The sequence below is a fragment of the Chrysemys picta genome, chromosome 19 (assembly GCF_011386835.1).
Source record: "Chrysemys picta bellii isolate R12L10 chromosome 19, ASM1138683v2, whole genome shotgun sequence".
Lineage (NCBI taxonomy): Eukaryota > Metazoa > Chordata > Testudines > Emydidae > Chrysemys > Chrysemys picta.
Genome location: NC_088809.1, coordinates 2,797,617 through 2,812,370, shown reverse-complemented (window position 1 = coordinate 2,812,370; position 14,754 = coordinate 2,797,617). Strand labels below are relative to the sequence as shown.

The window sequence follows — 14,754 nt, the reverse complement described above, 5'->3', positions numbered from 1 at the left end:
AGGTGTCTAGGACATACAGGAGAGAAATAGCAAGTGACAAAACAAACGAGGGGTGATTAAGTATAATCTTAATTTAGGTGCAGTGCTGCACTTCAGGGCAATGATTAGCTGTGCAAAATCTACCTTTTCTACACTCGGAGGTTTACTGTCACATCCTATGGCTCACTTATCCTGTTTGAGAAAATAGTTCAAGGTATTACTGGCAACAATGTGGGTTTTGTTTTTAAACAGAAGTAACAGTGTTATCTGGCTCTCTAGAGAACCCAACAACAATTCCTATTGCCTGCCAGCAAGGATCCATTATTTGCAAGAACATCTTCATTTAAACGGCTGTAAAAATACAGTCGTTTCATTGGCAGTCTCTGGCTGGAGGAAGACGTTAACGTTGCTTAACTTTTAATCAATCAAGTCCTTTACAAGAGAAAATAAAGCTATTTTTTAAGTTCTGCTACATCAGTGTTCAAACAGGCGATCACACCGACTGCCACGATGCACTTCCAAGGCCAGGTGGCAGAGGTTTGTGCCCCAAGATGAGAGGTGGATCTGAATCTCCATAGCCGGGGAAGCTGAGTTAGCCGAATTAAAGCAAGTGCTAAAAGTGACAGCATGCCCGGCTCTCTCTAATCCCTTTTGGCTATGGACAGGTTTTCCTCCAGTGCTCTGCACAAACATGAGAAGTAGCAGGCAACAGCCTGCTGGCGAGGTGTTACATTGTGCATTCAAATGAAAAGGATAGATACAGGCAGTGACTCAAAGGAGCAGAGCACTTCTATCACTCTGACAGGTAGTCTCAGATGGATGGCAGGACTAGTTGGCATTTATGTGAAAGCTAAGCTTATGCCAGGGGGCCTCTGCCAGGTGGGGGGGAGGGGGAGAGTGGGGAAGCAGACAGACCTGCACTTCTAGGTAGAGGAAAATCAGCTTAGGGAAAAAACACCATCACAAGAACTAAGAATTTCCTGCAGAAAACAGTGTGAAACAGAGTGAAATGAAAAAAATGAATCCATAGTGTCTAAACATCAGTGGGGATGGGGAAGGAGGGAATGTGTTAAACTGTGGATGGAGGAGGTCATTAAGTTTCCATTAAATGATACATTTTCTGAATTCTCGTGTGAGCTGATGACCTCCCAAGCATCTAAAAAGTAGAGGATTTTCCTAGACTTCTTGAGTTGCTATTGATTACCTCTTGGAGAAAAAATTCAGAGGATTTTGAACCAGTCCTACATAGATAGGATTTTTCAGATGTTTTGGTACATGTATCTGCAGTTTAATGCCTAAATGAGCACCAATGCCTGTGTTGGCGTAAACGCTTTATAGTATTGGGTCACAGAAGCCTTTTAGCTCACCTTGAAATGAGGAAAATGCTTGCTCCCACCGCCTGAAACCCCGTCAAAGCAGCCACCGTCACTATACTGAAGTGATTCTAATGTAAATGCTCACAGCAAAAAGGAGAATGGACCAAATTTGCGTGTGTGGGAGAAAGCACATGCATGGCTGTCACATTTTGTTACACTGTCTACTTCAGTAACCAACACCATTCACTTCTGGTGTGAGATGACAACAAATTACACAAGTCTTCAACACAGTATGGCAACTAACAAGGCCAGTGCAATTTTAGTCACAGATGTGGAGGAATCCTGTGGACCTTGTTACCAGAAAAATACTGACAAATCAGAGGGGATTCAGAGAACAAACGAGTATGGGGCTAGAGAGGCTGAGAAGGAAGGAACTATGTCCGTAGTGCTGGCCTAGAGAGAACTAAAAGGGTAGGGATAAAAGTAATCAGGGTTTAAACATCAAGAAGGGAGAGGAACTATTTAGAGTGGAACAAATGGGTATAAATAGGAGGAAGCGTGTCCATTTCTGCTGTATATGTGGAAACACTTCCAGTCGGGCTATAGGAAGGGATAAAAGTCCTATTGCTTGGGACATTTAGGACAAGATGGAGAAAAACATTAGAACGTTTATTCTAGGTAACAATCCTGCACTGGTAGGGAGATGGACTGGATGACTTAAGTCTTGTCCACCTCTTAAAACTGAGGTGTAGGCAACCTGGGACTCTTATAGGGAAACAAAAAAAGCACCATAATTTAGAATTCTAATTTATTATTAAATTACATAACAAAGCTTTTTTATACAGACAGAAAATGCACATTAGGTGAGAACAAAAATAATTACAGGTACAATAAAATAGTTAGGTTTCAAGAAGCCATTTGAAAAGCAAACGAATTAGAAAGTGCAAATGGAAAAGAACATACATGGGGCTGGGTTGGTATTTTCCATGAGAAAGAACAACCGTTAGTCTGGACAGAGTGTGACTGGAACAGCTTCCCGCTCTCTGAATGGTGGGCAGACCAACAGCTGACTCATTCAAAGCTGAAAGCTTCCCACTGCAGGCATGAGCCGAGAGACAGGGCACAAGGAGCAGATGTCTCCATGGCTCAGCTTTCTCTGAAGTTGTCTTTCGATGTATTCTGCACATTGTTACATCTGCTCCCTTCCCTGCAGAGTTTCGTAACACCAACTGTGTCACTTTCTAAAGGAGGGAATCATTCTGAAACCCTTTGGAACAAAGCCTGTGTCCTCCTTCCCTGCCCTGAGTGTTAGTTGAAAACAATAGGAAAAAAATCCTGTTGTGCATCAAGGGTGCTTGGGAAGCAACTTTTAGTTACTTTAGTAGTTTAACTGTGTTGGCTAAATTAGCTACATAGCCAAAAGTGCTAGGCCAGCTGTTACCCCCTGTGCAGCAATTCTCAGGGTTCCTTGAGGAATGAAGCCCTGGCAGTTGAACTATCAATGCATGTCTCACACCTACATGCTTCCTTACACATCTATTTTTGCCTTTTTATTTTCAACACCCAGTGAAGAACTTTATGTTCTGCACATTCTGATTTTGTTGGGCCCTTCAAAAGAGGACTTTTGCACGGAGCTGAAGAAAAGCATTGCTTGGTTATCTAACGGGGCGGTGTGAATTCCTAACTGAATTCAGAACTCTATGCCCAGAAGTTCCTAAATTTGCCAGGGATTAATTGAAGAATGAAAGTGCTGTGTTTTCCATTACAACCTCTCAACAGCAGGCAGACTCAAAAGCACCGTCCTGTCTTATTAATGAAGAGGGATCTGGTGAACATTCTACTGGTCCCAGAGACAGGCTGAGGGAATAAAATAAAACCCTTTGTGCATCCTTACTTTGCACTCTCTCTCCCTCTCCAGTGAAGGATACAGAATAGTGATCAATAGTATTGCAGGAACAGCAGTCTGGTACTGAGGTTGCCAAGCACAGCATCAACAGGCAACACTCATTTGGCATAAAAACGCCGATAACGTTTTCAGGGAATTCATCGCTGTGCATCCCACTTACGGGCAGGATTTTCAGGCAGCACTGGATTTTACCAGGATTGCTGCTCGGGTGGCTGGAGTCTGAAAAATCATGCTGCAACTTTTAGCCAGAAAGTGGGCCAGGAGACTGAAGAGGAAGAAATGTTCCTGTGTTTATTTGGGGCTGGGTAAAAGAGGGCAGAAGAGCTCTTTCTGGAGTTTGAGGAGAGCTGACTGCTTACCAGACAGCTTTACAACAGGTGGTTGGTCACTGACAAACAGCACATGGAAAGAAGTGATAGTAGAGCCCCCGCAGGTCAATGTGTTTCCCCTCTGAGAGGCGATGGAGACTGAGAAGCATCTTGAAAGTGATCTAAGCTTGTTTTTGTGCTTTGGCCACAACTTCTCCCTACAGCTCCTGCTGGTGGATAAACCGGAAGGCAACACTTCCAGTGTCACTGATGGGACTACTGCGGAGCCCCACCTCCAAGACAGGCGCCTCTAACTGGCCTTGAGAACCAGAAAGGCAGAGAAGTGCTGGACAACGAAAAAATATGGAAATACATTTTGCAATAGGAGGCAGGTGAACAAGCTGCAAAGAGAGGAGCAGTGGGTCAGAGACTCCGGATTAAATCTTAAATCAGCCCACTGTTTTCTGTTTACTCTCCCTTATTTTAAGGTCCATTGTCCCTAATTATAGAGCTATGCTAGAAAGAGATTCATGGCATTTAGCAAGTCTCTCCCCCAGGCCAGCCATTCTATCCATTTTAGAGAGATGCTGGATGCCTGCTTGTGTCAGGTACATGGCCGACAGTAGCTCACGAAAGGGCAATTCTGCTAGGATAATTAAATATATTTGATACAAACCCCTCTCAACACCAGCACCAAATCAAAGTCACTGAGCAGTTGCCAACCACTGAAATGCCACCTCCAATATTAACCCCTCATTTTCAAAGGGAATTCATCATATTTCTACTCCTTTATGCCCTATAACATATCAGCTCCTCCACAGTCCTAACAAATTGATTGATATTTGCTACAATCTGCACATTTTCATAGCTTTTTTTAAATACACGGTAAGATTAAATAATGCACCAAATCAATTAAGCTAATTAAAAAGACTGGTCATCAGATTAAATAAATGAATTTATTTACGATTTGCAGGTCTTATAATTGCCAACTACATAGCAACCAAATCCTATAAACCCTAATGGAGCATAACTGCCAGTCAGGGCCCTTTGAAAAATCAAAGAAAATAAAGTATCGGGGGAGAAGAGTTTTGATATATAGAGATTCATTAATAAATTTCCTTTATCCTTCAGTCTTTATCAAGAAAAAAAACCTAATGAGCACTTCATTTCAAAACCAGGGATATTCCCCAATCAACCAAACGACCATCCCTTATTTAAAAAGGCAAACCTCAATTTTACTAGCATTAATTGCAAGTGCCTTCTAATCCCAAAAATAACCGACAAAACGAGTCTTTGTAGCCTGTTTGGCACAAAGAGGGTATTCTGCACATAAGCCTTTTTCAAGTCCAAATGAACAATACAGTTTATACAACTGTGTGGTTTCATACACACACTACACAGGCACAATTCTTTACTCCCTCCAACAGGGTACTGCACATACACTATAAAAGCAGTAATAAAATGAATTATAACTGGTGGACTGTCTTCTTCTAGCACAAAGGAGGACCTGGAGACAAGGGAAGGTCTCCGGACCGCCTCTGGCAACTATGATTAATGGGAAGACGCATTAAATTTGGGAGTGTTGTAAGTCAGTTGTGCAAATAGTTAATGAAGTTCTTCAAAAAAAAGGCCAGTGCCTCAGAATTTTGCTAGTTATCGTTATAAGACAGGCAAAGATGGCATAGAACAACTGGAAAGGGGAGAGAACCTGTAATTTGTAGATTTGCTATATCAAAGACATTCCTGACATTAGATTTCTTAACAGATATTCATCTGCAGAGACAAACCCAACAGGTTTTGCTAACAATCTAAAATCTCTGCTGTGTTTGGACAATGAACAATTGAAAAAAATATTTATGTACATGTGTTTTGCAGATACTAGAGAAGAAACGTAATTGCATATTCAGCCACTCATTCATTTAACTCTACTATGAGGAGCTATGTATTTAACAATTTTGCACACAGATACATTGGCAATCAGGCTTAACCGATGTATTTTCCCTTTCCAATGTACAGGTTAGACTCCATCCTACTTACAGTGTAAAAATATTAATGCTATTAGAATACCTTTCATCTAAATTAAAATAGACTTTTGAAACTATTATGTCTTTATGAAGCCTTTTGTGATATCAGCCAAAACCAAAATATTTACACCCAAAAGATTACTTTCAGGTGAAAGCGTGTTTGGTCACTTTAAATGACTTAATACTACGGTAAAACTGAGAGGATACTATGCTCCCTTTTTCCAAAGCAGGACTGCAAATATTTCCTGGAGTCCCCTTAAAGCCACAAAAAACCTTGTAAGTGCTCCTCAGATAGCAGTTCAGACATCTTCTGTGCAAAAAGTGAATTCAACAATCCTTATCTGTCTCAGGAATTTGTGGGAAGGAGCACAGTTTTCACAGCACAAGTTAAGTAGAAATGACTCGCAATAGCTCAATCATGAGTAAAAAACTTAGAGGTTGTATTCAGTAACAAACCAACCTGATGGCTTAAAGCTGCAATATCCTTATTATAGGGCAAAAATATCTAGTCCTGTACTTGACCGTCAGGGGAAACTGGCTTCCTGAAGAAATTTCACCTAAGAGAAGCTTAACAATTGTTTCACTTAACAGCCAATGACAGATTTCATTACCATCATCAAGTAGGGAAGATTCTCTACTGAGTCTCATAAATGTTGTATATTACTTACCTTGTAGTGAGACAGGGGATTAAAAAAAAATATTTAAGCAAAATTTGACCAAAGAAAAAGAAATAGTTTTGGCAGGGGAGGAGAAATACTGCAGCTTCAGCTCAAAACCAGTGTTGTAAAGTCTGCCACCATAAACCTTAGACATCATGCTGATATTCCAGCCATCATGTGCAGGCTGTTTATCAGGTCTACTGACTTCCCCCACCCACTTCTCCTTGATGGGTTGGGAGCAGATAAGGTTATCAGAGTCTATGGAGAATGTCTGTCAATGGAAAGCGTATAGCAGCAATAAGATGGTACAGATGCCAATAACGCCACCCAGGATGAGAGAGTCCCGTCGCTTCCGTAGGTTGATCCTTTGAATCAGATTGTTCACTGCGGGAAACCGATCTTTGGGGGTCTGAGTTAAGGTCATATTAGCAAGCAGCATCAAAACTGGGGAGAGCCCAGATCTATACACAGACATGAGCAGCAAAGCAAAGAGTTCAGAACTAATCACAAACCAAAGAAAACAGATGCGACAAAAAGGCCTTATGGCTAGTTAGCAAGATTACAATTTTACTTCATTAATAAAAAACAATGAGAGGAAGAGGGTAACAGAAAAGCGTAAAGTTGGTGTTTATGCAGAAGCCTATATGTAATCCAGCATGAAATCTGGGATAGCTGAATACAAAAGGTTGTGAAATTTATTTAGCAGAACACTAGTAATGGTAACGGGAACAACGGATGGTGTTTGGCTACAGAAATAGTTCCTATCCCCCAGATGAAGACTGTTTACTGCATGGCATAGAGGGAAGAACTGCCCTCACGGTAAAATGCAGAGATTTATTTAATGTATAAAAATGAGATCTGCAACAAGTTCGCAAGTTTCAGAGCTTTGTCTTTGCACCCACGAATCTCTTAAGGCTAACGTTTATTGAGCTGCTTTTGTTCTTGCCAGTCACTAAAAACAGTCTAATGAAATTTATGTCTCATCAAGCTACATATCTCCAGGACATATCTTCTGTCTAATCAAATGAGGCTAATGCCCCTCGTTGTGCTGCTACAATGGAGAAGAAGAAATAGTAGGAAAAATGGTAAACATGCATGACTTCACAATCCAGCACATTCTTTAGCCTGGAGCATGAAATGGGGGAGATGAAACGAACAAACTAAAAACTTAAAATCAAGAGGTCTGAGTGACACAAGGGGCTCTTCAAGTCATGGAAACATTTTGCTCTGCACTACAGCCATGACACATCCACATCAAACTGCAGCCATTTGTCCCTGAAAGTAAAATGCCAGGAAAACAATAAAATACAATAATACTTCTAGCAGAGTGTATGTAGTTGGAGTATGTTAGATTTTGTTGTTCTAGATCTCTAAATGAAGCTTAAATGTTGGCTTATATTTAGTATTCAAAGTTGCATTTAAAAAACCCAACAGCTAAGTTTATCACACTGTTAATCCGAGCAAGACATCTTATTGATGGAGTGGGCCAGGCATAATGCAATCTTTGGCTCAGCAGATGTATGATGACTGTGTTATATTGCCATTGCCTGTTAAAATACGTCGAACCCCAAATTTGCAGAATGAATTGTGTCGAGATAGCTTCTTCCTGAAGGCACTCGCAGCACTTGCAGCACAGCTCTTTCAGAAAGGATACTGGCCAAGGTGTTCATTTTGCTTTGTATTGACTTCAATATCCCTCTCTGCGAAGTCATATTTTCTTTTGTTGCCATGGCAATGCTGGAGGAGGAAAAAAAGAATGGATCAAATCGCTGGTACTAAAAATAACCTGGAAGCTGAAACAACGGAAAAGCAAGGTGTGCAAAACTCCTTCAGATGAATGGGATGTAGCTACCCTCCAGAGATCACATTTTCTCCACTAATCTTCAACGATTAGCCTGTTGCCACTTTTCCTTTTAATAAGCTATGAGCAGGCAAAAGCGTGCAACTTTGGTAACAGTGCAGATTATTAGAACAAACAAAATAAAACAAAAAGATGAGACAACATTAGAGACAAGCCTAGAAACATTCTTATGGCAGAGATCCTAGAATCAGGAGTTTGGTTGAACTGTGGGGATCCACATGTTTGTTTCGCTCAAGACAGCGCCTGAAAGCCTTGTTTGATACACTATGGTGTGATGGATATAAAAATAATTGAGTAAATGAGAGTTCGATCAATCATAATTAAAAGGTTTAGAACAATGTGAAAAAGTGAACTTTCTAACGGAGAGATGATCAAAGTGCAGCCTGAGGTCAAATACAGCCAATGGAACTCTACAAGGATCACACGTAGTTTCTATAGCGGCTACGTTCTATGAGAGTGCTGCCATCTATTCTATTTCACGCAAGGTAGCTGCAGTCCTCAGGCTCCTGGCAAGTTGGCAATGAAGGCTCATCAGTTGGGCTAAGCTTGTCCACTCTGGTACTAATTTATCTTTTACTAGTGAGTTAGAATGGAGGGTTTTCCTCGTCAGCTGGAGTAGAAAGGGATGCCACATAGTTAATTACCCCAAAACACTCAATTTGTTTCCATCATGTCACCAAATTCCCTTAAAATACTTGCCCTTGCTGAGACCTCTATCCATGAGCCAGCCAGCTACGTAATTCTAATCATACAATGCCGTTTTAGCACTAGATGCAGCAGCTACACATTATATTTTACAAACATACAAGAGTATGGTCTAGATCAGAGGTTCTCAAACTTGGAGTCGGGACCCCTCAGGGGGTCGTGAGGTTATCACATGGGGAGTCGCGAGCTGTCAGCCTCCACCTCAAACCCCGCTTTGCCTCCATCATTTATAATGGTGTTAAATATATAAAAAAGTGTTTTTAATTTATAAGGGGGGGGGTCACACTCAGAGGCTTGTGTGTGAAAGAGGTCACTGGTACAGAAGTTTGAGACCCACTGGTCTAGATGATACTAAAATAAATTTTCATAACAAAAGTACATGTTTCTATTTCAAATCTCATTCATTCTGGAAAAGTCAGGCACACCTCCTTCCCCCCTCAATGATCAAGAACACTGTAAATAATCAGGCAATTAAAGACGCTGACAAGGCATTTCAGAAAAGTTTTTTGAAAATTTGGTTTCTATTCTGTTATAGGACAAGGAGATGAAACAGAAAACGAATGGGCAGTCTATTACTTACAACTGCAGCTCAAGTTTTATTTAGTGGACCTGAATGGAATGGCTCTCTCAAGACAAACATTTAAGCTCAGTTACACCTGGGGGAAATAGAAAGATGTGAGAGCTGTGGCTCGTGGAGACCTAGCGTGTTTAATAAAGAACAGGGAAGAGAAAAGGACAACATAACTAGAGAAGTACCCGTCTCCTTGGCTGGTGAAGGTTTCAGGAACACACAGAGCATATGCCATATATATCAATATGACTGGATAATAGCTGAGGATGCAACCCTTACATTTCTGTTGACTCAACCCACACGAGGAGCATAAAGGTTTAAAAATCAAATGGGTCCTGATACAGTTTGAGGTTTAGATTGTCTGAGAAGTTTTGTTTTGGAGGGGCAAAAGATTAAACATTTTACAAGCATTACAACATAAAATAGGGCCACAGGAGAACAAGTTCAATGCTGCCCTTCTCAGAGGGGGAAACCCACATTGTTAGAAAAAGAGCTCTCTCTCGCTGAAGATAGAGGCAGACCCCCAACCTTTTCACAATATTTTTAACTTGCTGAGCCCGACATGTCTTTATACAGGAGTCCCTGCTAATTCTCTGAACACGGATCTAATGTCAGCAAGAATGAAGAGTCAGGAATGCATTGGAGATAAAAGCCCAACTCTCTTTCCCAGGTCCCATGGTATATTGCTAATGTTGCATTTTGTTGATAACCACAACATTGTTAAAATAGGGTCAGTTACGACCAAACTTCGTTGGTTATGTCTATGCAGCACTTGGAACCCCAGGAGTGAGCCTGCGCGCCTGGATTGAGAGTCTTGGGTTAGTGGGGTTCACACTAGTGCTCTAAAAATAGTTGTGTAACACCTCTTAGAAGTTGCGGCTCGGGCTCGGAAGCCTAAGGAGAGGGTGGGCTTCGGGGCCTGAGCTCCAGCTGGAACTGAAACGTCCACATGCTGTCCATACAGCTGTTTTTAGAGCGCTAGCGCGAACCCGTTGGCCTGGGCTGAGAGCTTGCTCACATGGACTCCAAGAGGCTGAGCAGACATAACCTTTGATGCTGGAAATGTTTGGCTCTCAAGAGCAGGTTTATAACAAAAAGGAATTCATTTCGTTTCAGGAAGTTGGGCTGATCTGCACATAAAAACTCATACTACTACAACTATATCAGAATAGTTAATGCCATTCAATCATCCTGGGGTAGGTGCAGCTAACCAGTATAAAAGTGCTAATATTGGTATAGCATATTGCTGTACAGGAAGAGGAAGAAGCTCTCTCTGTATATAGCACCTTTATACTGATGTAACTGCACCCATACTAAGAGTTCTACCCATAACACTATTTTGGTGAAAAATAATCACTCTACCAACAAAATCGTTACACGGGGAGACTTTTCAAGTGCAGAACAGGCCTTTCTTGATCTCTTTAAATGTGACAATACATTTTATGGGAACCTGAATCCAGAATAATTAGCAAGGTAGCAATAAAGGTCCTTGAAACAAGACAGTCACCTTGGGACAAAACAGTTCTGGATCATCCTAAGGCACAATATTGCTTTGCTGCGCCTCTGTGACACTACAATCAGCAGTAGCAATGCAGCAGGGAAGATGGACAGAATGGCCGAGTCCAACAGTTGTCTTTGGAGAGCAGTAGCAGAGTCAACACCAAAAATCACTTGTATTTCACTAGGGGAACAAACACACACTGGGTCAATTGGTCCCTAAAACACCTCCCTGTAGCACGACACTGCTTTTGGCTTCTTCCACTTTCTCCTCTATCTTTTCCACTCCAAGAAGCCCTTTTTGCTCGTAACTTCACCCTCTCTCTCACATGCCATGCATCCTCCCTCCCCTACTTTAAAAAAAATCTGAACTGTATCATTGATCTCTTAGGAGACTCTTTTCCAACTCTCATGCCTCCTCTTTTATTTTGGTTTTTGGAAACCTTTAGGGGCAATGCCTAACCTACCTGAGAGTTTGTAAAGTATCATGCTCATCTACAGAGCTATAAGAGTAGACCAGAACATTACTATTAATATTAAATAACAGTACTTTTGGGAAGGCGAAGTGAATCAACCCAACAGCAGTGTTTGGAGGAACATGAAGTAAAAGGAACATCATCAATGGCTTCCAATATCATTGTGGAGTCATGGTATCATCTTGTGTCTTTATGGAGAATGTTAGCCTTTCCCCCCCGAAGCTCCTTACAGTTAATTCTTCTGAATAATATGTATTGACAGAGTAGATCAATAAATTATTTCACTTTAGAGTTCCATTAGCACTAGAATCAAGTTAAAAGCTTACTGGTCAATTGGGAGCTGATCAATCATCAATATTTATAAACAGTTTAGTGACAAGCATGTGTATTAAACTCATATTTCCAAATGACAACTCCATAAAAGCAGACTAACATTCAATATCCACGTTGAAGTTTAAAAAATTCTTTAAGAGAATTGAAAGTCATCAGGGTAGAACTAACAAAAGCCTTAAAGCAATTCCTGTCTCCAATGGACTATTTTGCTTTTGTCAATCATCTTCAGCATTCTTTTTTATATATTCATGTCAGATCAGCATAAAACAAAAATTGCAGGCTACTTGGAGAAGCAGTAGGTATTTCCAGGCATCTCCCTTATGATCTCATCAGATCTTATAAGCTAAGCAAGGCCAGGATGGCTTCAGCACTTGCATGGAAGACAAAGACAAAGCACGTTGCTATTGAACAGAGGTAGTGTTGGTAGCTTTGTAGGCAGAACACTTGTTCAGTAGAGATTTGGAAGAAATGTCTTAGCATGGTGATAGTAGGCAATACCTTGATGGAGGAACCATCTTTCAAAGGAGATGTAAAACCAAGGTTCTGACCACCATTAAACATCCCAAAGTCATTTTATATAAAAGTGAAGTGTTAACCCCAGCATCCTGCTCAAATTGAAATTGGGGTAATGACATTCTGCCTACCAGAAGTTCCAATTGGTTGTGATACTTTTGGCTTCCTGTCTTAAAATGTTCTATAGTGTTGGTGTGCACTATTAACACCTACCCGATGTCACCCCCAGAGGTGGTTGACGTTGATTCCTATAGTTTGAAAAGTGCTTTGAAATGATAGGAGCTATATAAATGCAAGGTATTCTGAGGCAAAGAGGAGAAAATTAATGCTATCAGTCCAAAGAGCCGTCATCATCAATCTGACCAACGCTTGTTTTTCAAGGGCTTGTCTGACTCAGTTAACCAATGTCCTTCACGTCTACAGGAAGAGCAGAGGGAGGTCACATATAGAAAACTGGTCTAGGAGTCTTTCTGTGAATAACAGAAAACACACCACATGGCAAATCTGTTTGTTTCCATGGGTACCTGAACTAACTTAGCCCAGTGAAAGAGAATGATTAATCTTTATAGTGGAGATCCCTTTCACGTCGAAAATTAACATGGAAGGGAAAGAGAAACAAGCTACAGCAATCTGTCTTTATCCCAATACTACATAAGAATGTGGTGAAAGGATGTTCAACAAAAGGTATTAACAGAACTTCTCAACAGGGCATCAACAGCTGAGTACAGAAAAGCAGCAGCAAGTTATCATCCAATGCTAAAAAAAAGTTTGTAAATAAAAATTGGATGCATGTCAGGCAGTATTATATGTCAAATCACATGTCATTTGTAAGATCATTTATATACATTTGTAACTAATGTGACAAAGTTCCTCCTCTATCTTGGTGGGTCCTGCGCTTTTTGGCGGGTTTTCTTGCCTCAGAGATTCACCATGTGGGTTGGGGAACAGCCCAGAGACCTTCCCCTCTGGAAGAACTCACAGTCCAGGTCAATTGGGAGGTTTGGGGGGAACCCGGGCCCGCCCTCTACTCCGGGTTCCAGCCCAGGGCCCTGTGGACTGCAGCTGTCTATAGTGCTTCCTGTAACAGCTGCATGACAGCTACAACTCCCTGGGCTACTTCCCCAAGGCCTCCTCCAAACACCTTCCTTATTCTCACCACAGGACCTTCCTCCTGGCGTCTGATAACGCTTGTGCTCCTCAGTCCTCCAGCAGCACACCCTCTCACTCTCAGCTCCTCGCGCCTCTTGTTCCCAGCTCCTCACACTCTTGCACTACAAACTGAAAAGTGAGTTCCTTTTAAAACCCAGGTGCCCTGATTAGCCTGCCTTAATTGATTCTAGCAGCTTCTTCTTAATTGGCTCCAGGTGTCCTAATTAGCCTGCCTGCCTTAACTGGTTCTAGCAGGTTCCTGATTACTCTAGTGCATCCCCTGCTCTGGTCACTCAGGGAACAGAAAACTACTCATCCAGTGACCAGTATATTTGCCCTCTACCAGACTCCTGTACCCCACTGGTCTGGGTCTGTCACACTAAGTACCCTAGTGTTTTGAGGTTATAATATCAACAGAAGACCCCAGAAAAGTAATTAGCTACTGAGGAAAGCTTCCAGGGAATTTTGGATTACTGAGTGGTGTATAACTCAGTAACTGTAGGTAGGTAGGTAGCTCGGTAACTAGGTAAGATTTCACTACTGCACACAGGAAACTTTGTCTAAGAATTTCAGCTTCAGACCTATGCACTGGTTTCATAGTTAATTGTTCAGACAGAATCCTCATGCAGCAGCAAATCCCCTTTTTGCATTAAGCTATGTATTTTCTTACAACACATCTAATGATTCATTAAAGCAGCCTTCAAGGTATTGAAGAAGAGATGAGAGATGACTGCCAGGAGATAGAGTGCTGCTGAGCTATCGACAAGGTGCCCTGGGGAAATAATTATGAGACTTTATTATGGAATGGAGGATTTCATGTTTTAACATCCGATGAGAGAAGCAGCCTATTTTATAAGTGAGGGAATCAAAAGCTAGTAAACTTTAAAGTTTACAGATTAAGAACTTAGAACTTTCACAAAATATAGGGCACCTAGACAACTTCTACTGAAATATTCTCAGGAAAGAAAATGTTGGATGAGCCCAATTTTAAAATTGCAGTATAAAGGTGCCTAACCAAATACTCCTGAATAGTTAAATGGGATTCCAACTACCTGGAGAGGGTGGGAGTGGGAAAATAAGAATTAATCTACAAAGCATTTGTTTATCCTTCATGCATAATTTGAATGTGTAAAATGTGAGTTAATTTAACTAAGCTCTTACCCTTTGGAAAACAAAATATTCTTAGCTGAAAATGCAAAGAATTATTAAAATGAAACAAGGTAACCTTTTGGGGACCTAGCTTCTCAACAATGAGATCACAGGTTCTTAAAGCACATTGCCTGGCAGGGGAGGTCAATTTTAAGGGGGGAGGGGAAGAAGAGCTCAACAATGTAGGTTTTCAGCAAGCTTTGTTAATGACATGTCACCAGTTGGTGATTTGGCTTTCATTCAGAACAGCGAGTACTGGATTATCTTCAAACTGCAACAAGTAATGAATCATGCATAAATTATACTCA

General features: G+C 41.2%; 1 protein-coding gene across 4 annotated transcripts in view; it reads right to left on the bottom strand.

Annotated features, from left to right (window-relative positions):
- Nucleotides 1–2,089: 2,089 nt before the first annotated feature.
- GOSR1 (golgi SNAP receptor complex member 1) overlaps nucleotides 2,090–14,754 on the bottom strand; it is a 61,709-nt gene continuing 49,044 nt past the window's right edge. For 3 of the 4 annotated variants that reach the window (XM_024105943.3, XM_065572876.1, XM_024105944.3), the window contains 2 exons: nucleotides 7,847–7,929; nucleotides 2,090–6,591 (listed from right to left, as the gene is read on the bottom strand). In XM_024105943.3, coding sequence (XP_023961711.2) covers nucleotides 6,467–6,591; nucleotides 7,847–7,929 — 208 coding nt within the window. In that variant the 3' untranslated portion in view covers nucleotides 2,090–6,466. The other variant, XM_065572877.1, reaches the window with a different exon arrangement.